At 38.4% G+C, this 23,383-nt stretch overlaps 1 protein-coding gene across 1 annotated transcript in view; it reads right to left on the reverse strand.

The window, feature by feature from the left end:
• DNAH12 (dynein axonemal heavy chain 12) overlaps positions 1–23,383 on the reverse strand; it is a 399,320-nt gene that overhangs the window by 332,701 nt on the left and 43,236 nt on the right. The window contains exons 12-13 of the mRNA XM_066351331.1: positions 13,283–13,461; positions 10,395–10,530 (exon numbers count right to left, since the gene is read on the reverse strand). Of these exons, the coding sequence (XP_066207428.1) occupies positions 10,395–10,530; positions 13,283–13,461 (315 nt within the window). The remainder of the gene's footprint in view (positions 1–10,394; positions 10,531–13,282; positions 13,462–23,383) is intronic.

The raw sequence follows: 23,383 nt of genomic DNA on the forward strand, positions 1-23,383 counted from the left end.
AGCATGCATTGGAGTAAAGACCGCTTCTTCAACAAATGGTGTTGGGAAAATTGGACAACTACCTGCAAAAAAATGAAACTAAATCACCAGCTTACACCACTCACAAAAATAAACTCAAAATGGATAAAAGACTTAAACGTAGGCCGTGAAACCATAAGCATCTTAGAAGAAAACATAGGCAGTAAGCTCTCCGACATCTCTCGGAGCAATATATTTGCTGATTTATCTCCACGGGGAAGTGAAATAAAAGACAGGATAAACAAATGGGACTATATCAAACTAAAAAGCTTCTGCACAGCTAAAGACAATAAGAACAGAATAAAAAGACAAACTACACAATGGGAGAACATATTTGACAATACGTCTGATAAGGGGTTAATAACCAAAATTCATAAAGAACTTGTAAATCTCAACACCAGGAAGACAAACAATCCAATCAAAAAATGGGCACAAGAAATGAATAGACACTTCTCCAAAGAGGACATACAGATGGCCAATAGGCATATGAAAAAATGCTCAACATCACTAATCATTAGAGAAATGCAAATTAAAGCCACAATGAGATATCACCTCACACCAGCCAAAATGGCGCTCATCAACAAAACAACACGGAATAAGTGCTGACAAGGATGTGGAGAAAAGGGAACCCTCCTGCACTGCTGGTGGGAATGCAGACTGGTGCAGCCAGTGTGGAAAACAGTATGGAGATTCCTCAAAAAATTGAAAATCGAACTGTCTTTTGACCCAGCTATCCCACTTTAAGGAATATACCCCAAGAACACCATAGAACTGCTCCAAAAGGAGAAATGCACCCCCATGTTTGTGGCAGCATTGTTCACAATAGCGAAGATCTGGAAACAGCCCAAGTGTCCATCAGAGGACGAGTGGATTAAAAAACTTTGGTACATATATACTATGGAATACTACTCAGTCATAAGAAATGATGACATCAGATCATTTACAATAACATGGATGGAGCTTGATAACATTATACGGAGTGAAATAAGTAAATCAGAAAAAAACTAAGAACTATATGAATCCATACATAGATGAGACATAAAAATGAGACTCAGAGACATGAACAAGAATGTGATGGCCACAGGGGTGGAGGAAGGGGCGAGGAAGGAGAGAGGGGATGGGGGAGGTAAGGGGCACAAAGAAAACCAGATAGAAGGTGACAGAAGACTATTTGACTTTGGGTGAGGGGTATACAGCATAATCAAATGTCAAAATAATCTGGAGATGTTTTCTCTCAACATATGTACCCTGATTTAGCAATGTCACTGCATTAAATTTAATTTTAAAAATGGAAGAAAAATAAAAAAAAGAAGACTAGATAAAGAAGCTGTGGCACATATACACTATGGAATACTACTCAGCCATAAGAAATGATGACATAGGATCATTTACAACAAAATGGTGGGATCTTGATAACATTATACGGAGTGAAATAAGTAAATCAGAAAAAAACAAGAATTGCATTATTCCGTACGTAGGTGGGACATAAAAACGAGACTAATAGACATTGACAAGAGTGTGGTGTTTACGGGGGGGGGGGAGGGGGGGGGGAGACACAAAGAAAACTAGATAGAAGGTGACAGAGGACAATCTGACTTTGGGTGATGGGTATGCAACATAATTGATTGACAAGATAACCTGGACATGTTTTCTTTGAACATATGTACCCTGATTTATTGATGTCACCCTAGTAAAATTAATAAAAATAATAATAATAAAAAGTTAAATTACAGAGTGAAGAAAGTATATTTATCAATAATATATTCAAAACTACTACACTGATTTATATACTTAAAATAGTTGAGATGGTAAGTTTTGTTTTATATATATATATAATATATATATATATGACATATATATAGCATGTTAAAGGAAACATAAAAGTGGAGATAAAAAACATTAAAAAAGGACCAGTCAGCCTGACCAGGTAGCAGCACAATGGATAGAGCATTAGCCTGGGACGCTGAGGACCCAGCTTCGAAACCCCAAGTGCGCCAGCTTGAGTACGGAGTTGCCGGTTTAAGTGTGAGATCATACACATGACCCCACGGTCTTTGGCTTGAAGACCAAGGTTGCTGGCTTGAGCAAGGGGTCACTGGCTCGGCTGGTGCCCCCAGGTCAAGGCACATATAAAAAGCAATCAATGAACAATTAAGGTGTCACAACTATGAGTTAATGCTTTTCATCTCTTTCCCTTCCTGGCTGTCTGTCTCTCCCTCTCTCACTAAAAAAAGAGAAGAAAGAAAAAGTTAGAGTACAATATAGGTGATTAGGTATATAATTTTGTACTAGGGAAGGCATAGGCATACTACTACATGTAGAAAATATTTTTAAATTTTTTAATTTATGTTGTTTAAGAATGTACATATATTCATGGAACTAAAGGAAAAAATACATATGATTACTGTAGAAACCAAGTGGAAACCTCTCGGGGAGAGAAGTAGTTATGATCAGAAAGTCATACAGAAAGTGCTTCCGGGTACTGGTAATATCCTATTTCTTGACTGACTTGGATGGTGGCAACATAGGTACTTACTTTTTAACTATTTGTGAAACTCTATGTTTTATATATTTTCAATATGCTTCTCATATTTCAGAATAAAAAACCACTTTAAAATATGTAAATTACAGTGACGTCATGGAAATGGCGCCGTGAGCAGCGCGTCCGACAGATCTCCCCAAAATCACAACAAATTTATCAACTAGAAACAGGAAAATTTATCCTCGGAGCATTCCGGAGTTCCACACAAACTGAAAGCGAAAGGACTGTTATCATTTGAATCTGAGAGACGAGGGTGTGGAGGAAGCTACCGCAGGGACATTCATTCAAGCCGCGAGGAAGTGTGCCTGTGGTGAGTCAGCCCACACTCGGGAGCCGCGAGCAGCCGCCGCCTCGCACCCGGTTCGGTTGCAGAGCGAGCACCGCTAACGTTCCCAGCCGCCCACACACTGCAAGTGAGAGTCGCCAGCCACCGGTGCCCGGAGCACCCCATTCGCGCGTGTACCCTGGGCATTCCACGCACCCAGAGCGCCCTGCTGGCCCGCACACCCAGGGTGCCCCATCATCCTGCGCCCGGTGTGCCCCAGCCGCCAGCAGCGGGGGGAGCGGGAGAGGCCCCAGGGCAGTATTCCCTACTTGGGAGATTCTCTCCGCGGGCGGGGCACCTCACCCAGCCATTCAAGCTAACAATCAAGCATTGGGGGAGGGGCGCGCGCAGGCAGCCTGAAATACCTTCGGGAGCACAGCTGCGACCCAATCACTGAAATTAGCTTAACCTGTGAAATCTGTGCACCCTCGGTTCTAATTGATAAGATCTCTCTCAGTTCAGCGACCCAAGACAAGAGGCGTGATATTTTTTAGTGCCTCTCGCTAAAGGGGCGGGGGCAACTTCTGATTGATAGAGCCTCCATATTCAGGGATAAACGCTAACAAGAAGGACTTGGCAGATAATAAGATCTATACTACACTAATCGCAAGCAGAGACTAGTGCCTCTTCTTCCCAGCCAAAACAGGCTACAAAGTGTGGAAAGCCTGGGTTGAGAGGTCCAACTGAATGCTAGGCGCTGAACAGTCACCTTGACAACAATTGACTCCCACCCCCACCGATTACACTGGAGGCCCTGACTGCCAGAGCCTTTCCCAAAGCCTTGCACTGAGTGGGATTAGAGTGGGGATTTCCCAGCTCTTTGAGCCTCTTACTCCCCAGGCAGAAGCAGTTGCAGCCTTATAGCTGGATCACCAGGCTGCTAATTCAGGAAGGGGGGACTAGGAGAGAGAATCCAGGAAAGCAAACTCTCTCATCGTTGGACCCTGCAAACGCCAACAAGCCTTGACTACCAGCAAGACTAAAGCCAATTATATGACATTGCCATAGAATCCCATCAACTGCAAATCCCTACCTAAGTGTGACACAGGGGCAGAGCCTGGGTTAGAGTCACCGACCAGGAAGAGGGAGAGAAAAGAAAAAGGAAGAAGTTAACATCTCAAAATCAAGAAAAATCCACAGACTTTACAACTTGTTCCACTAATTTTTTTTTTGTTGTTGTTGTTGTTGTTTGTTTCTTCTATCTTATTGCCTTTATTTCCTCCACCTCGGACCTTCTATTCTCTGCCCATCTTATGCTTCCCTTTTCTTGAACTACACTACCCATAAGTGTTACATTTTATTTCTCTTCTTCATCCTCACCCTCCTTTAAGGTTATACTCCAAAACACTTAACTCTCACTCTCTCCTCTTTTGTTTTATTTTGTTTTGCTTTATCTTGTTTTTTTCTCTTCCTTTTTTATGTCTTCCTTCGTTTTTCTCTTTTTCTTATTTTTTCCTTTCTATTCGTTTTTTCTTTTCTCGTTTTACTTTCATCCCATTTAATCCTCAATCACGAACAAATTAGTTAATTTGGGACTCAAGGCTTTTTTTGGCTTTATTTTTCTTTTTCGCTTCTGTTTTTGTTTTTTTCTTGTTTGTTTATTTTTGTGGCATTTTGGGTCCTCCCAACCCAAGGTCTCCATTGTATTTAGTCTTCACTCCACTTAATACAACAGATTTTTACTTATCATTTTTATTTTTTTCTTCTTTATTATTCTTTTTTTGTCCTTTTTTCTGGTTCCCTCTTATCCCTCTCATTATATCTCTTAGTTGACCATCACTCACAAGCAAATCATCTTATGCTTGTCTAAGATTTTCTTCCTTTTTTTTTTTTTTTTTGCATTTAGTAGGTCCCTACTCCCCTTTTTTTGCCCCTTGAACTCTTCACCCCAAATCAGGCCCTCCATTATAGGCACGATATTTCCCTGAAGAGGGGAGAGGAGGGAAAGAGAAGAAAGAAAAAAAGGGGGAAATAATAAATTATTACTGTTTTTTTTTTGTGGGGTGTTTTACCTTTTTTTTTTTTTTTTTTTTTTTACTTTTTACTCTTTATTAATTCTAATTAGTGCTATGAACAAGACCACCCTTCAGATGCCAATAAGAAAGAGGAAATCGAATATTATGGATACAAAAGAAAGAGAGGTAACACAAATAGATGTGGAAAAATCTATGGAGAAAAGACAACATATTGGAAGCCTTGAAGCTAAATGACAGAGAATTTAAAATAGAAATCTTAAAAATACTCAGAGATATACAAGAAAACACAGAAAGGCAATATAGGGAGATCAGAAAACAACTCAATGAACACAAAGAATATATTACCAAGGAAATTGAAACTATAAAAACAAATCAAACAGAAATGAAAAACTCAATTCACGAGCTGAAAAACGAGGTAACAAGCTTAGCTAGCAGAACAGCCCAGATTGAAGATAGGATTAGTGAAATAGAAGACAAACAACTTGAGGCACAACAGAGAGAAGAAGAAAGAGACTCAAAAATAATAAAAAACGAGAAAGCCCTACAGGAATTGTCTGACTTCATCAGAAAGAATAACATAAGAATAATAGGTATATCAGAGGGAGAAGAGAAAGAAAATGGAATGGAGAATATACTCAAACAAATAATAGACGAGAACTTCCCAAGCCTGTGGAAAGAACTAAAGCCTCAAATTCAAGAAGCAAACAGAACACCGAGATTTCTTAACCCCAACAAACCCACTCCAAGGCACATCATAATAAAGATGACACAAACCAATGACAAAGAAAAAATTCTCAAGGCAGCCAGGGAAAAGAAGAGTACAACATATAAAGGAAGGCCTATTAGATTATCATCAGATTTCTCAGCAGAAACTCTACAAGCTAGAAGAGAGTGGACCCCAATATTTAAAGCCCTGAAAGAGAGGAACTTTCAGCCACGAATACTATACCCATCAAAGCTATCCTTCAAGTATGAAGGAGATATAAAAACATTCACAAATTCAGAAAAGATGAGAGAATTTATCAACAGAAAGCCCCCACTCCAGGAAATACTAAAGGGGGTTTTCCAACCAGATTCAAAGAACAAAAGAAAACAACACCACAAGTAACAGCTCCACCAAGAACACAATAAAACCAAACTTAAACTGTGACAACAAAGGAAAAAAAGGGGGGAGAGGATGGAGATTAACAGTAGCAAAGGACGATGAAGTGCAGAAATACTTATAAGATAGGGTACTACAATGAATATGGTAGGTACCCTTTTCATTACTTAATGGTAACCACCCTAGAAAAAACCACCACAAAAACACTTGATTTAAAAAAGGTAGCAACAGAGGAAAGAAGTATGGAACACAAACAAACAAAAACAAATGATAGAAAAACAAAAGAGAAGAATCAAACTAGATACAAAACTAACAAAAAGCAATTTATAAAATGGCAGTAGGGAACCCACAAGTGTCAATAATTACACTAAATGTAAATGGATTAAACTTACCAATAAAAAGACACAGAGCAGCAGACTGGATTAAAAAGGAAAATCCAACTATATGCTGCCTACAAGAAACACATCTAAGCAACAAGGATAAAAACAAATTCAAAGTGAAAGGCTGGAAAACAATACTCCAAGCAAACAACACCCAAAAAAAAGCAGGTATAGCAATACTCATATCTGATAATGCTGACTACAAGACAGAAAAAGTATTCAGAGACAAAAATGGTCATTTCATAATGATTAAGGGGACACTGAATCAAGAAGACATAACAATCCTTAATATATATGCACCAAACCAAGGAGCACCAAAATATATAAGACAGCTACTTTTTGACCTTAAAACAAAAACTAACAAAAATACAATCATACTTGGAGACCTCAATACTCCGCTGACAGCTCTAGATCGGTCATCCAAACAGAGAATCAATAAAGAGATAGTGGCCTTAAACGAAATACTAGAACACCTGGATATGATAGACATCTACAGGACACTTCATCCCAAAGCGACAGAGTATACATTTTTCTCTAGTGTACATGGAACATTCTCAAGAATTGACCATATGTTGGGCCACAAAGACAATATCAGCAAATTTAGAAAAATTGAAATTGTACCAAGCATATTTTCTGATCATAAAGCCTTGAAACTAGAATTCAACTGCAAAAAAGAGGGGGAAAAACCCACAAAAATGTGGAAACTAAACAACATACTTCTAAAAAATGAATGGGTCAAAGAAGAAATAAGCGCAGAGATCAAAAGATATATACAAATGAAAATGAAAATACGACATATCAGAATATCTGGGATGCAGCAAAAGCAGTAATAAGAGGAAAGTTCATATCACTTCAGGCATATATGAACAAACAAGAGAGAGCCGAAGTAAACCACTTAACTTCACACCTTAAGGAACTAGAAAAAGAAGAACAAAGACAACCCAAAACCAGCCGAAGAAAGGAGATAATAAAAATCAGAGCAGAAATAAATGAAATAGAGAACAGAAAAACTATAGAAAAAATCAATAAAACAAGGAGCTGGTTCTTTGAAAAGATCAACAAAATTGACAAACCCTTGGCAAGACTCACCAAAGAAAAAAGGCACAGGACTCAAATAAATAAAATCCAAAATGAAAGAGGAGAGATCACCACAGACATCATAGATATACAAAGAATTATTGTAGAATACTATGAAAAATTATATGCCACCAAATACAACAATCTAGAAGAAATGGATAAATTCCTAGAACAATACAACCTTCCTAGACTGAGTCATGAAGAAGCGGAAAGCCTAAACAGACCAATCAGCAGGGAGGAAATAGAAAAAACTATTAAAAACCTCCCCAAAAATAAAAGTCCAGGCCCAGACGGTTATACTAGTGAATTCTATCAAACATTCAAAGAAGACTTGGTTCCTATTCTACTCAAAGTCTTCCAAAAAATTGAAGAAGAAGCAATACTGCCAAACACATTTTATGAGGCCAACATAACCCTCATACCAAAACCTGGCAAGGATGGCACAAAGAAAGAAAACTACAGACCAATATCTCTAATGAATACAGATGCTAAAATTCTAAACAAAATACTGGCAAACCGAATATAACAACATATTAAAAAAATAATACATCATGATCAAGTGGGATTCATCCCAGAATCTCAAGGATGGTTCAACATACGCAAAACGGTTAACGTAATACACCATATCAACAAAACAAAGAACAAAAACCACATGATCTTATCAATAGATGCAGAAAAGGCTTTTGATAAAATACAACACAATTTTATGTTTAAGACTCTCAACAAAATGGGTATAGAAGGAAAATATCTCAACATGATAAAGGCCATATATGATAAACCATCAGCCAACATCATTTTAAATGGCATAAAACTGAGGACTTTCTACCTTAAATCAGGAACAAGACAGGGTTGTCCACTCTCTCCACTCTTATTTAACGTGGTGCTAGAAGTTCTGGCCAGAGCAATCAGACAAGACAAAGAAATAAAAGGCATCCATATCGGAAAAGAAGAAGTAAAGGTATCACTTTTTGCTGATGATATGATCCTATACATCGAAAACCCGAAGGACTCCACAAAAAGATTATTAGAAACAATAAACCAATACAGTAAGGTCGCAGGATACAAAATTAACATACAGAAGTCCATAGCCTTTCTCTATGCCAACAATGAAATATTAGAAAACGAACTCAAAAAAATAATCCCCTTCACGATTGCAACAAAAAAAATAAAATACCTAGGAATAAACATAACAAAGAATGTAAAGGACCTATATAATGAAAATTACAAAGCATTGTTAAGGGAAATCGAAAAAGATACAATGAGATGGAAAAATATTCCTTGTTCTTGGATAGGAAGAATAAATATAATCAAAATGGCCATATTACCCAAAGCAATATACAAATTTAATGCAATTCCCATCAAAATCCCTATGAGATTTTTTAAAGAAATGGAACAAAAAATCATCAGATTTATATGGAACTATAAAAAACCCCGAATAGCCAAAACAATCCTAAGGAAAAAGAATGAAGCTGGGGGCATTACAATACCTGACTTTAAACTATATTATAGGGCCACGATAATCAAAACAGCATGGTATTGGCAGAAAAATAGACACTCAGACCAATGGAACAGAATAGAAAGCCCAGAAATAAAACCACATATATATGGTCAAATAATCTTTGATAAAGGGGCCAACAACACACAATGGAGAAAAGAAAGCCTCTTCAACAAATGGTGTTGGGAAAACTGGAAAGCCACATGCAAAAGAATGAAACTCGACTACAGCCTGTCCCCGTGTACTAAAATTAATTCAAAATGGATCAAAGACCTAAATATAAGACCTGAAACAATAAAGTACATAGAAGAAGACATAGGTACTAAACTCATGGACCTGGGTTTTAAAGAACATTTTATGAACTTGACTCCAATGGCAAGAGAAGTGAAGGCAAAGATAAATGAATGGGACTACATCAGAATAAAAAGTTTTTGCTCAGCAAGAGAAACTGATATAAAAATAAACAGACAGCCAACTAAATGGGAAATGATATTTTCAAACAACAGCTCAGATAAGGGCCTAATATCCAAAATTTACAAAGAACTCATAAAACTCAACAACAAACAAACAAACAATCCAATAAAAAAATGGGAAGAGGACATGAATAGACACTTCTCCCAGGAAGAGATACAAATGGCCAACAGATATATGAAAAGATGCTCAGCTTCATTAATTAGGGAAATGCAAATCAAAACTACAATGAGATACCACCTCACCCCTGTTAGATTAGCCATTATCAACAAGACGGGTAATAGCAAATGTTGGAGAGGCTGTGGAGAAAAAGGAACCCTCATTCACTGTTGGTGGGACTGTAAAGTAGTACAACCATTATGGAGGAAAGTATGGTGGTTCCTCAAAAAACTGCAAATAGAACTACCTTATGACCCAGCAATCCCTCTACTGGGTATATACCCCAAAACCTCAGAAACATTGATACGTAAAGACACATGTAGCCCCATGTTCATTGCAGCACTGTTCACAGTGGCCAAGACATGGAAACAACCAAAAAGCCCTTCAATAGAAGACTGGATAAAGAAGATGTGGCACATATACACTATGGAATACTACTCAGCCATAAGAAATGATGACATCAGATCATTTACAGCAAAATGGTGGGATCTTGATAACATTATAAGGAGTGAAATAAGTAAATCAGAAAAAAACAAGAACTACATGATTCCATACATTGGTGGAACATAAAAATGAGACTAAGAGACATGGACAAGAGTGTGGTGGTTACCAGGGGTGGGGGGAGGGAGGACAGGGGGAGAGTTAGGGGGAGGGGGAGGGGCACAGAGAACTAGATAGAGGATGGCGAAGGACAATCTGACTTTGGGCGAGGGGTATACAACATAATCTAATGACAAAATAACCTAGACATGTTTTCTTTGAATATATGTACCCTGATTTATTAATGTCATCCCATTACCATTAATAAAAATTCATTTAAAAAAAATATGTAAATTAAAACATTCTTACCTGGATTCTTAATACCAACTCTTGAATTCCTATCGTCCGGGCTTTTTCTATATAAAATATCTGATCCATCATCTCTTCTGTTGTATCTGGGACTTTTAATGCATGTTCTTTAATTGCTTCAAATTCACTGCAAATACTAACATAATACTCTGCTTTACTATATTTATGGTAATTAATGCTAATAATAAATAGTATTATTATGGTTACTATAAAATAGGAACTTGAGATATACTAAAAATAATTGGTTAATTCACTAAGATATTTTAAAATATTTAAGCATAACTTACTTGATATAATTCAGCATATATCACACATCTATAAAATTAAGGTTATATTTTCATGTGAAATTATGGTATATTAAAATTTTTTTCTATTGATCTCTTCAACTCTCTTGAATACCCAGATAAGCAGTATAACATAGAACATACTTCAGATCAGGCAGCCTTAAATCTAAATCCTGCCTTAGCTGTTACTAGCTTTGTGAATTTAGGCAAATCCCTGAGGTTTACTTTCCATATCTATAAAATAAATTTCATCTTGCTAGATTCTTGTAATATAATAATGAATATAAAAGGGCCTAGTACATAATACACACTTATTTACTAGTAACTATAATTGTTAGTATAATCACTAGTTTATATCATTAGTGCCTCTTGTGAAACATGACAGTATAGCAGGTAAAAAGATCAAACCCCTATACACATTTTTTAAATCTACAATTCTTCTAGAGTATCCTATGTATGTAGGAATAGATTTCTTGCAGTCATTATTCAACTAAAGATACATTTCATGGAACGTTTTCTCTGTGCTCTGCAATATCTGTATCATCATGCTATTTCTAGAAATATCAGAAAAACCTCATATAAAAGCTAAGTATAAAAGAGGTAAGTGATTTTTAAAATAAATTTTGTTCATGCAGGTATTTTATTACTATTATATGGTAAATATATTTCATTAATTTAATAAAAAATTGAGTATCTACAATAAGCTAAGCAAAGTCCTACGCAATGGAGAGTAACAGCAAACAAATCAAATCCTTTCTCTTGTAAAGTTTATATTCAAGTTGAGAGACAAAAGCACAAAAATACATAACAGAATGTTAGGTACTAAAAAGCACTATGAAGAAAAAGCAAGATAAAGAGCTAAAGAGAATAGAGAAAGGGTCATGATTCTATATACAGTGGCTGGGCAAAGCCTCTCTAAAAAGGTGATAGTCAACATAAGAAAAGAAAAAAAGTGCATCATACAAATATCAGGGTAAAAGCTTCCAAGAAGAAAATAACAGCAAAGTAAGAAACCTATGGTAGCAATAAGCTTGGCATATTTCAGGAATGGCAAGCAGGCCAGCACAGTGGTGGGATTCAACCAGTTCACACCAGTTTGGCAGAACCAATACCTAATTTTTTCTTTAGTTCCCCGAACCTGTTGTTAAAATCACACTTGGAATCAGGGTTCTCTCTAAGGTGGGTGCCTGGGCAGCCGCCCAATGTGGAAAATCACAAATTTACATTCCTTACTCTTTTTTATTGTTCATCTGCACAACAGCATATTCTAAGCGCCTATAGTAATGTTCATTATGTCCATAGATGAAAAAAATTGCAAGTAAGGACACCAAACAAAAAGCAATATGGAAATGTCTAAAAAACAATTTTATTGTTTTTTGTCAGGTATTATTTAATATTTTTCATTAATATTTTTTAAAACTTTGTTATAATCTAGTTTTGTATTTTTCTTATTTAGATATTAAATGCATGAGATAGTAAACTACTTTTCGGTATATCTTCTTTTATACTTGATATGGTCATTAGGGCAGAGAACTGGTTGTTAGATTATTTGAATCCCACCAATGGGTCAACATGAATACAAAGATGAGGACATAAAATGAAGTTGGAGAGGCAAGGACGAGTCAGATCATGTAGGGTTGGATAGTTAATTTTTTTGTGTGTGACATAGAGAGAGAGAGACAGAGAGGGACAGATAGGGACAGACAGACAGGAAGGGAGAGAGATGAGAAGCACCAATTCTTCCTTGTGGCTCCTTAGTTGTTCATTGATTGTTTTCTCATATGTGCCTTGACCAGGGGGTTACAGCAGACCAAGTGACCCCTTGCTTGAGCCAGCGACCTTGGGCTCAAGCTGGTGAGCCTTACTCAAACCAAATGAGCCCACGCTCAAGCTGGCGACTTTGGGTCTCAAACCTCGGTCCTCCACGTCCCAGTCCAACACTCTATGCACTTAGCCACTGCCTGGTCAGGCAGTTAATTCTTTATTATCAAAATTTTAGGAGGCATTAATGTGAATAATGCAAAAAAGACATGATAATACTGGGAGTGCTTTCTTCCTGGTCAAGAGGAATCTGAGTGTTTGGAGGAGAGACAAAACAAAATGAAAGCATGGTAGCCCAAGCTGATGGTAAACCAAACTGTGAAGTAAGCAAATTGCACACATACACATTCAACTAGCAGGCCACAAGTTTATTCATCCAGTTTTATGGCCACCTTGCAAAGAAGGTATTAATGTCTCTATTTTATAGATAAGAAAAATAAGCTAGGTGATATAACATATAAATATTGGGGTCAGGAATGATTCCAGATATTCCCAATATCACTGAAAATCTACAGTCTTTCCATTTTCATGCAACCTGTGTCCAAATACTGGTTTATTTTAATTTTTTTTTATCTTGAGTTGCCTCAGAACTAGCCTAAAACAGTATCTGTCAAAAATTAAACCAGACCAAATGGTACTACAAAGAAACCTCCCTGGGAGGCAGCTATGGAAAAAAGGTTGTAAGCACTTATATTTTAATCTTTTGTTTTTAAACAAGAGTTATTATTAGAAAATATTTCTTTTAGCCCGGTAACTTTAAGTTTGTCAGTTAATTCTACTTACCATTCATTTTCTTTTCTATGTTTAGAAGCTATATCATTTAATAATATGTTTGCAAAGGCTCTTGCTTTGCTTGTTAGGCCTGTCTTCAAATCTTCACAATCCAAACGAATCATAGGGAAATGAACCCACTGAGGCAAAAGCATTATTTCTGAGGCAAGACTAAAAAATCTTTCTATAAACTTAAAAGAAAAACATTTACAACAAAGAAATGCTTAGCATTTTAAAATTCATCAGTGATTTTATAGTATTATAGTATAGTATTATAGTAAACTTCTTAATTATATAATATAAACATAAACTCATTTCCTTTTCCTAAGTGATTAAAATTTTTCCCTTCGTTGCATAAATCTTTTTCTCACCTGTCATTTCACTAAGGATTTTGCTAACCAACCAGTATATATCCAATACAGTGTCATTTACAGCCTCAATATCTAAAATTTCAGAAAGTGAAATTTCCCTCAGTAACTATAAAATAAACTATCCCCAAAGTCAACTTGTCTCTCTGTTTAGAAACAAATCTATAATATGTGGCAATTTGTATAGCTGACAAATATTTGTTTGTGCCATTACTGATGCTTCATTGAAGATTCTAATTTAATCTAAAAAGAAATATAAGGAATTTTTTAGCTTTGATCAAAATAGTCCAGGAAAGAAACATTGCATTCTGCCATTACCAAAGATCCCAGATAGTGAAATTTATACAACCTCTGAATACCCAGACATTGGGATAATATTTTTTAATTAAAAAAAGTAGTATGTAAGAAAACCCAAAAAGTTAGGTTGCATCTTGAAAAAGTGAAACATACCCACCAACTCTGGGCAGCTTTGACTTATTTAATGTTGCCTCTCTACCCTCTTTTTTTTTTTTTAAGAGAGAGAGAGAGAGGCAGAGATAGAGAGACAGAGAGACAGGAACACAGAGTTGTTCCTGCTGACCAGGATCAAATTGGCAACCTCTGTGTCTCAGAACAACACTTCAACCAACTCGGCCCAGGCTAATTTTTTTATTTATTTGATTGATTTTAGAGAGACAGAGAAAGGAAGGGAGAGAGAGGGGAAGGATGAGGGAAGCATTCATTTGTTGTTCCATTCAGTCATACACTCACTGGTTGCTTCCCATATGTGCCCTAACTGAGGATTGAACCCACAACTCAAGTTCTTAACTGACTGAGCTAACTGGCCAGGGCCACCTCTCTACCTTCTCACTTACCTCATCTGCATCATCTACCAAAATGTCCCATTCCTTTTTTTTTCTTCCTTAAAGAGACTTTCCCTTTACTTGCCTTACTCTTAGGGCTATCCTATTTTTCTAGTCTCCAGTAAATTGCGGGTTGGACTTAAATTTCTTGGTGTTAATGAAGCTGAGGCTATTAATTAATTCAGAGGCTATACTGAATGTCTGCTTGGTTCTTGGTTGGGAATATACAAAATAGAGAGTAGATAGAGCTGGTGGCTTTGGAAAAACTAGAATAAATGTTCTCTTATTCTCAAGTACCATCACCTGATTTTTCTGGGATGTAATTAAAAGATATGGAAAAGAAAATATGCCACACTGGAAATAACGTAAATGTCCATTTACAGTAGAAAATATGGCATATCAATACAATGGAGTGCTAATGTTATAATAAAGTATGACTATATGCAAAATATGGCATATAAACCACAATTACAGCATGTCTAGAATTGGCAAAGAAACACAGGGATGTATTACTAAACCTAAAAATAAACTTTTAGCGTCGGCCTGGCGTGCAGAAATCCCGGGCTCAATTCCCGGCCAGGGCACACAGGAGAAGTGCCCATCTGCTTCTCCACCCCTCCCCCTCTCCTTCCTCTCTGTCTCTTTCTTTCCCTCCCGCAGCGAGGCTCCATTGGAGCAAAGATGGCCCGGGCACTGGGGATGGCTCCTCCGCCTCTGCCCCAGGTGCTGGAGTGGCTCTGGTCGCAACAGAGTGACGCCCCGGAGGGGCAGAGCATCACCCCCTGGTGGGCAGAGCGTCGCCCCCTGGTGGGTGTGCCGGGTGGATCCCGGTCAGGTGCATGCGGGAGTATGTCTGACTGTCTCTCCCCGTTTCCAGCTTCAGAAAAATACAAAAAAATAAATAAATAAACTTTTAAACAGTTAAATAAAACATCCAGAAATTATAATATTCCACAAAAGTTCATAGAAAATACTAGACCAGGGGTCGGGAACCTTTTTGGCTGAGAGAACCATGAACTTTAAAATGTAATTCCGTGAGAGCCATACAACGACCCATGTATGTTATGCATTATCCAATAAAAATTTGGTGTTGTCCCGGAGGACAGCTGTGATTGGCTCCAGCCACCTGCAACCATGAACATGAGCAATAGGAAATGAATGAATTGTAATACATGAGAATGTTTTATATTTTTAACGTTATTATTATTTTTATTAAAGATTTATCTGTGAGCCAGATGCAGCCATCAAAAGAGCCACATCTACCTTGCGAGCCATAGGTTTCTGACCCCTGTACTAGACCTAAGGAAGGAATCATTGTGAGGCCCAATGAAACATATGCTCACCCTAGAGATTTAGGGTTTTTAGATAGTATAAGTTATGGCAAAGACCTCAAAAAATTTAGCCATTAGCATTTAGAACATTTATTGTACCTATTCTCTGGAAAACATTATATTGAGATATATGGTAAAACACAAATGAAAGAGAATATAACATATCTGGTTTTGTGAACAATAGGTTTATAAATTGATAATATAGTTTTATAAACACATAAAGCTGAAATAAGGTAAAAAATATACATATTAGAAAATATATAATCATCTCAATAGATGCAGAAGAAGCATTAGCAAAATTCAATACTCTTTCATGGTAATTACACTTAACAAACTAGAAATAAAAGATAACACCCTCAATTTGATAAAGAGTATCTAGGAAAAATCTACAACTAACATTATACTTAATTGTTTAAAAAATTAATGCTTTTCCTGTAAGATCTATAGGAAGATAAAGATAGCCACTCAACAATCCCACTCAATATTGTACTAGCCAGAGCAATTAGGCAAGAAAAGCAAATAAGAGTCATTCATATTAAAAAAGAGGAGGGAAAATAGTGACAGAGTAGGCAGACATTACAACTCCCACTTCCCATAACCAAAGTGAATTACAACTTAACTTAGAAACAATCATCTTGAAAATCAAACTTTGGACTAAACTAAGAGGAATCTATAATCAAGCATCACCGAAGGAACCACGCTCAGCTGGTAAGAGGGGTGGAGATGCGGAAAGGGCTGTCCCACTCCCAGGAGCAAAAAGTGGCACAGAGGGTCTCTCATGGCAGGGTGGGTTGCCCAGAGAGTTGTGGGTCCTCAGCCCCAGGACCGGACTGGAACCCCAGCCTGGAGCCCCAGAACTACAGGAGGCATATGGACAGTATTTAGCTGAAAGAAGAGCCAGGTAACTGTTTGCGAGAGGGAGACAGAACACTCAGACCCAGGCTCTGTCTTAAAGGGAACACGCAGAAAACCTCGTTCACAGCCACTTACACAGGGCTCCATGAGCAGGGAGCGCTGAGAGGACTGGAGTTGAAAGAGGAGAATGTAGTCTCAGGGACACAGGGAAAGACTGTGGGGAACAGCCACCCTGACCCATGTACTGGGTCACTACCCAAACCTAAAGTGGACATTCTTCCAGGGAAAGCCAAGCCAGCAAAGGGAAGCAATTACCCCACTCATCAGAGGCTCTCCTGTTCCAGTCAGTACAGAGAGACACTTAGAAGCAGGAGGCGCATCAGGGACACAGGTTTTGAGTGCTGAGGTCTGGGCTACATGGTCACCCCAACTGACTGAGTACCCTCTGAAGAAGAGGAGAGCCCAGCTGCAGCAGCCGCCGCAGCACTTGGCCCACATGATGGACAGAAGCAGAGCCCAGCGAGGCAGCCCAGGCCACAGTGCAGGGAGGGGTGGAGCCCAGAGAGGCTTCCAACTGGCCCCCAAGGGGAGGAACCCTGCAGGGTGAGGCATCTCCTGTACCAGCATGGAGCAGACCCCAGCAAGGTGAGGCATCCTTCACGCCCATGGGGGCAGAGCCCAGAGAGGCAGCCCGTGCACCCACAGGAGGCAGAGCTCAGCAATGCGAAGAGTCCCCTGTGTTGGCAGAATAGCCAGAGCTGCGGCCCATGAGCCTGTGCCGGTGCCCAAGTGCCCAAAAAGGTAGAGGCAGCGAGGGGCCAGCATAAAGACCACACTTCAGGAATAGAGAGGCCAAACACACTGGCCAAGAGTAGATAAAAGCCAGCCTAGGAGTGCAGCTGATATTCACAATGGTATCAGAGCCCAACAGAGGCAGCCACAAATTCTGGTTGGCCTGTAGCTCCAAAAAGGTTGCTAAGGGCCATAAAAAGCAGTGACCCCCACTAGTCTGCACCAGGTTCAGGCCAGGAAGGTCCAGGGCTGGTATATCCAGTGGCCAGATACAGAGAGCATCAGTTAACGACCTAACAACCCTAGTTAGAGTGGTATCTTAAGAAAAGGCTCCTCACACCTGACCCAGCTAAGGCACAGAAAATGCTGTCACAAACAGCAAAAAGAGCAGTAGCAGCAGACAAGTAACACACAGCAGAATACAAACAGCTGAAGCCAACCCAAGAAGATCTAGAAACAACACAACTGAAAGCTGGAGGCAGACAACACCAACCCTATACTCAGCTTGCTACACAGACAACACATCCAAAGGAGCAGTCTATACAGAGGCAAAATGGGAAGACAGGGAAGTGCAATTAAATTGAATCAGCAAGAGAAATTCCCAGAAATAGAATTGAATAAGATGGAACTAACCAAGACACTGAATGCTGAGTTTAGAATAATGATTGTTAGAATACTCAAGGATCTTAGAGCAACAGTAGATGGACAAAATGAGCACCTAAACAAAAAGATAGCAGGCATCAAAAAGGACATTGAAATAATAAAAAAGAATCAGACAGAGAAGACAAACTCAACATCAGAAATGAAGACTACACTACATGAAATTAAAAGCAGGCTGGATGAAGCAGAGGATCAAATCAGCGATTTAGAGGACAAGATAAGCAAAAGTACAAAAGCAGAACGAAAAGAAAAGAGGCTCAAAAAGTCTGAAGACTCTCTAAGAGAGCTCTGTGAAAACATGAAGAAAAATAACAACCGCATCATAGAGGTTCCTAAAGAAGAAGAGAAAGAACAAGGGATAGAGACCTTGTTCAAAGAAATCATAGCTGAAAACTTCCTTAAATTGAGGCAGGAAAAAGTCACACAAATTCAAGGAGCCCAGAGAATCCCATTACAGAGGGATCCAAAAAGATCTACAACAAGAAACATCATAATTAAAATATCAATGTTAAGAGATAAAGAAAGAATACTAAAAGCTGCAAGAGTAAAGGAGTCAATCACCTACAAAGGAACCCCCATAAGGATGATATCTACCTTTTCAACAGAAACACTTGAGGCCAGAAGGGAACGGCAAGAAATATTCAAAGTAATGCAAAACAAGAGCCTACAATCACGACTTCTATATCCAGCAAAGCTATCATATAAAACTAAAGGAGAAATAAAAAGCTTCTCAGACAAAAAAAACTCAAAGAATTCAATACAACCAAACCAATGCTGCAAGAAATGTTAAGGAACCTGTTGTAAACAGAACAAAGGGGAAATAAATTCTAGTAAAAGAGGAATGTAGCTTTAAAGAATAAATGGCAATAAACAACTACATATCAATAATAACCTTAAATGTAAATGGATTAAATGCTCCAATCAAAAGACAAAGGGTAGGCCCTGGCTGGTTGGCTCAGTGGTAGAGTGTCGGCCTGGTGTGCAGGAGTCCTGTGTTCGATTCCCGGCCAGGGCACACAGGAGAAGTGCCCATCTGCTTCTCCACCTCACCCTCCTTCCTCTCTGTCTCTCTCTTCCCCTCCCGCAGCTGAGGCTCCATTGGAGCAAAAGGATGGCCCAGGCACTGGGGATGGCTCCTTGGCCTCTGCCCCAGGCGCTAGAGTGGCTCTGGTCGCGACAGAGTGATGCCCCGGATGGGCAGAGCATCGCCCCCTCGTGGGCGTGCCGGGTGGATCCCGGTCAGGTGCATGTGGGAGTCTGTCTGACTGCCTCCCCGTTTCCAGCTTCAGAAAATTAAAAAAAAAAAAAGACAAAGGGTAGCTGCATAGATAAGAAAACAGGACCCATACATGTACTGTCTACAAGAGACACACCTCAAAACAAAAGATACACATAGATGAAAAGTAAAAGGATGGAAAATATATTTCATGCAAATGGAAATGAAAAAAAGCTGGCATAGTAATACTTATATCTGACAAAATAGACTTTAAAACAAAGGCTCTAGTAAGGGATAAAGAAGGTCACTACATAATGTTAAGGGAGCAATCCAACAGGAAGAGATAACCATTATAAATATCTATGGACCTAATATAGGAGCACCTAAATATATAAAGCAGATTTTGATGGACAAAAAGGCAGATATCAAAAGCAATACTATAATAGTAGAGAATTTTAATAACCCACTAACATCAATGAATAGAGTCTCAAGAAAGAAAATTAACAAAGAAATAGCAGACTTAAAGGACACACTAGACCAACTGGATTTAACAGATATGTTCAGAACCTTTCACACTAATCACAGCAGAATATACATTCTTTTCAAGTGATCATGGTACACTCTCTAGGATAGACCACATGTAAGGACACAAAACAAGTCTCAATAAATTTAAGAAGATTGAAATCATATCAATCATCTTCTCTGATCACAATCGCATCAAACTAGAAATCAACAACAATAGAAAAACTGAAAAACACTCAAACACTTTGAAACTAAATAGCATTATTAAATAACAAGTGGGTTAACAATGCGATAAAAAAAATCAAAAATATCCGTGAAACAAATGAAAATGAACATACAACAACTCAAAAGTATGGGGCACAGCAAAAGCAGTCCTGAGAGGGAAATTCATAGCATTACAGGCATACCTTCAGAAGCAAGAAAAAGCTCAAATAACAACTTAACCCTGCATCTAAAAGAACTAGAAAAAGAACAGCAAGTAAATCCAAGAGAAAGTAGAGGGAAGAAAATAATAAAAAGAGCAGAAATAAATGACATAGAGGCTAAAAAAAACAATACAGAGCAAGAACTGGTTCTTTGAAATGGTAAACAAGATTGATGAACCTTTAACCAGACTCACCAAGAAAAAAGAGAGAGGACTCAAATAAATAAAATTAGAAATGAGAGGAGAAGTAACAACTGACACTGCAGAAATACAAAGGATTGTAAGAAAATACTATAAAGAACTGTAAGCCAAAGAATTAGACAACCTAGGTGAAATGAACAAATTTCTTAAAAAATATAATTTTGGCCCTGGCCAGTTGGCTCAGCGGTAGAGCGTCGGCCTGGCGTGCGGGGGACCCGGGTTCGATTCCCGGCCAGGGCACATAGGAGAAGTGCCCATTTGCTTCTCCACCCTCCCCTCCTTCCTCTCTGTCTCTCTCTTCCCCTCCCGCAGCCAAGGCTCCATTGGAGCAAAGATGGCCCGGGCGCTGGGGATGGCTCCTTGGCCTCTGCCCCAGGCGCTAGAGTGGCTCTGGTTGCAGCAGAGTGACGCCCCAGAGGGGCAGAGCATCGCCCCCTGGTGGGCAGAGCGTCGCCCCTGGTGGGCGTGCCGGTGGATCCCAGTCGGGCACATGCGGGAGTATGTCTGACTGTCTCTCCCCGTTTCCAGCTTCAGGAAAAAAAAAAAAATCAATCAATCTGGAAGAATGAGAAAACCTAAACAGACTGATTACAACAAATGAGATCAAAACAGTAAAACAGTTATCAAAATGCTTCCAACAAACAAAAGCCCAGATAGCTTCACAGGCAAATTCAACCAAATATTCAAAGAAGAACTAACTCCTATTCTTCTCAAGCTATTTCAAAAACTTCAAAAAAATTCAGGAGGAAAGACTTCTAAGCTTTTTTTATGAGTCAAGCATAATTCTGATTCCAAAAATAGGCAAAGACAATACAAAGAAAGAAAAATATAGGCCAATATCCATGATGAATTTAGATGCTAAAATTCTCAACAAAATATTAGCAAACCAGATCCAGAAATACATGAAAAAAATCATACATCATGATCAAGTGGAATTTCTTCTGGGAAGGCAAGACTGGTACAATATTCATAAATCAATCAATGTAATTCATCACTGAAACAAAAAGAAGAAGAAAAATCACATGATAATTTCAATAGATGCAGAAAAAGCATTTGATAAAATCCAGCACCCATTCATGATCAAAACTCTCAGCAAAGTGGGAATACAGGGAACATACCTCAACATGATAGAGGCTATCTATGACAAACCCACAGCCAACATCATACTCAATGGGCAAAAATTAAAAGCGATACCCTTAAGATCAGGAACAAGGCAGGGATGCCCCCTTTCACCACTCTTATTCAACATAATTCTGGAAGTCCTAGCCACAGCAATCAGACAAGAAAAAGAAATAAAAGGCATCCAAATTGGAAAAGAAGAAGTAAAACTATCATTATTTGCAGTTGATATAATATTGTATATAGAAAACCCTAAAGTCGCAGTAAAAAAACCACTAGACCTGATAAATGAATTCAGTAAGGTGGCAGGATATAAAATTAATACTCAGAAATCAGAGGCATTTTTATACACTAACAATGAACTGTCAGAAAGAGAAATTAAAGAAGCAATCCCCTTCACCACTGCAACAAAAAAATAAAGTACCTAGGAAGAAATTTAACCAGTGAGGTTAAAGACTTGTACTTGGAAAATTATAAAACATTGATAAAAGAAATCAAGGAAGATACAAACAAGTGGCAGCATATACCGTGCTCATGGTTAGGAAGAATAAACATCATTAAAATGTCTATATTACCCAAAGCAATTTATAAATTCAATGCAATACCAATTAAAATACCAATGACTTACTTCAAAGATATAGAACACATATTACAAAAGTTATATAGAACCCAAAAAGAACACAAATAGCCTCAGCAATCTTGAAAGGGAAGAATAAAGTGGAAGGTATCACACTTCCGGATATCAAGTTATACTACAAGGCCATTGTACTCAAAACAGCCTGCTACTGGCATAAGAATGAGCATATACATCAATGAAACAGAACTGAGAACCCAGAAATAAACCCATACCTTTATGGACAACTGATATTTGACAAAGGAGGTAAGGGCATACATTGGAGTAAAGACCGCCTCTTCAACAAATGGTGTTGGGAAAATTGGACAGCTACCTGCAAAAAATGAAACTAGACCACCAACTTACACCATTCACAAAAATAAACTCAAAATGGATAAAAGACTTAAATGTAAGCCGTGAAACCATAAGCATCTTAGAAGAAAACATAGGCAGTAAGCTCTCTGACATTTCTCACAGCAATATATTTGCCGATTTGTCTCCACAGGCAAGTGAAATAAAAGACAGGATAAACAAATGGGACTATATCAAACTAAAAAGCTTCTGCACAGCTAAAGACAATTAGAACAGAATAAAAAGACAAACTACACAATGGGAGAATATATTTGACAATGCATCTGATAAGGGGTTAATAACCAAAATTTATAAAGAACTTGTAAAACTTAATACCAGGAAGACAAACAATTCAATCCAAAAATGGGCAAAAGAAATGAAAAGACACTTCTCCAAAGAGGACATACAGATGGCCGATAGGCATATGAAAAAATGCTCAACATCACTGATCATTAGAGAAATGCAAATTAAAACCACAATGAGATAGCCTGACCAGGCGGTGGCGCAGTGGATAGAGCACTGGACTGGGATGTGGGAGGATCCAGGTTTGAGATCCCAGGTCACCAGCTTGAGCGCGGGCTCATCTGGCTTGAGCAAAAGCTCACCAACTTGGACCCAGGGTCACTGGCTCCAGCAAGGGGTTACTCAGTCTGCTGAAGGCCTGCAGTCAAGGCACATATGAGAAAGCAATCAATGAACAACTAAGAAGTCGCAACACGCAACAAAAAACTAATGATTGATGCTTCTCATCTCTCTGTTTCTGTCTGTCTGTCCCAGTCTATCCCCCTCTCTCTGTCTCTGTAAAAAAAAATAAATAAA

Source organism: Saccopteryx leptura, chromosome 10, assembly GCF_036850995.1.
Source record: "Saccopteryx leptura isolate mSacLep1 chromosome 10, mSacLep1_pri_phased_curated, whole genome shotgun sequence".
Classification (NCBI taxonomy): Eukaryota; Metazoa; Chordata; class Mammalia; order Chiroptera; family Emballonuridae; genus Saccopteryx; species Saccopteryx leptura.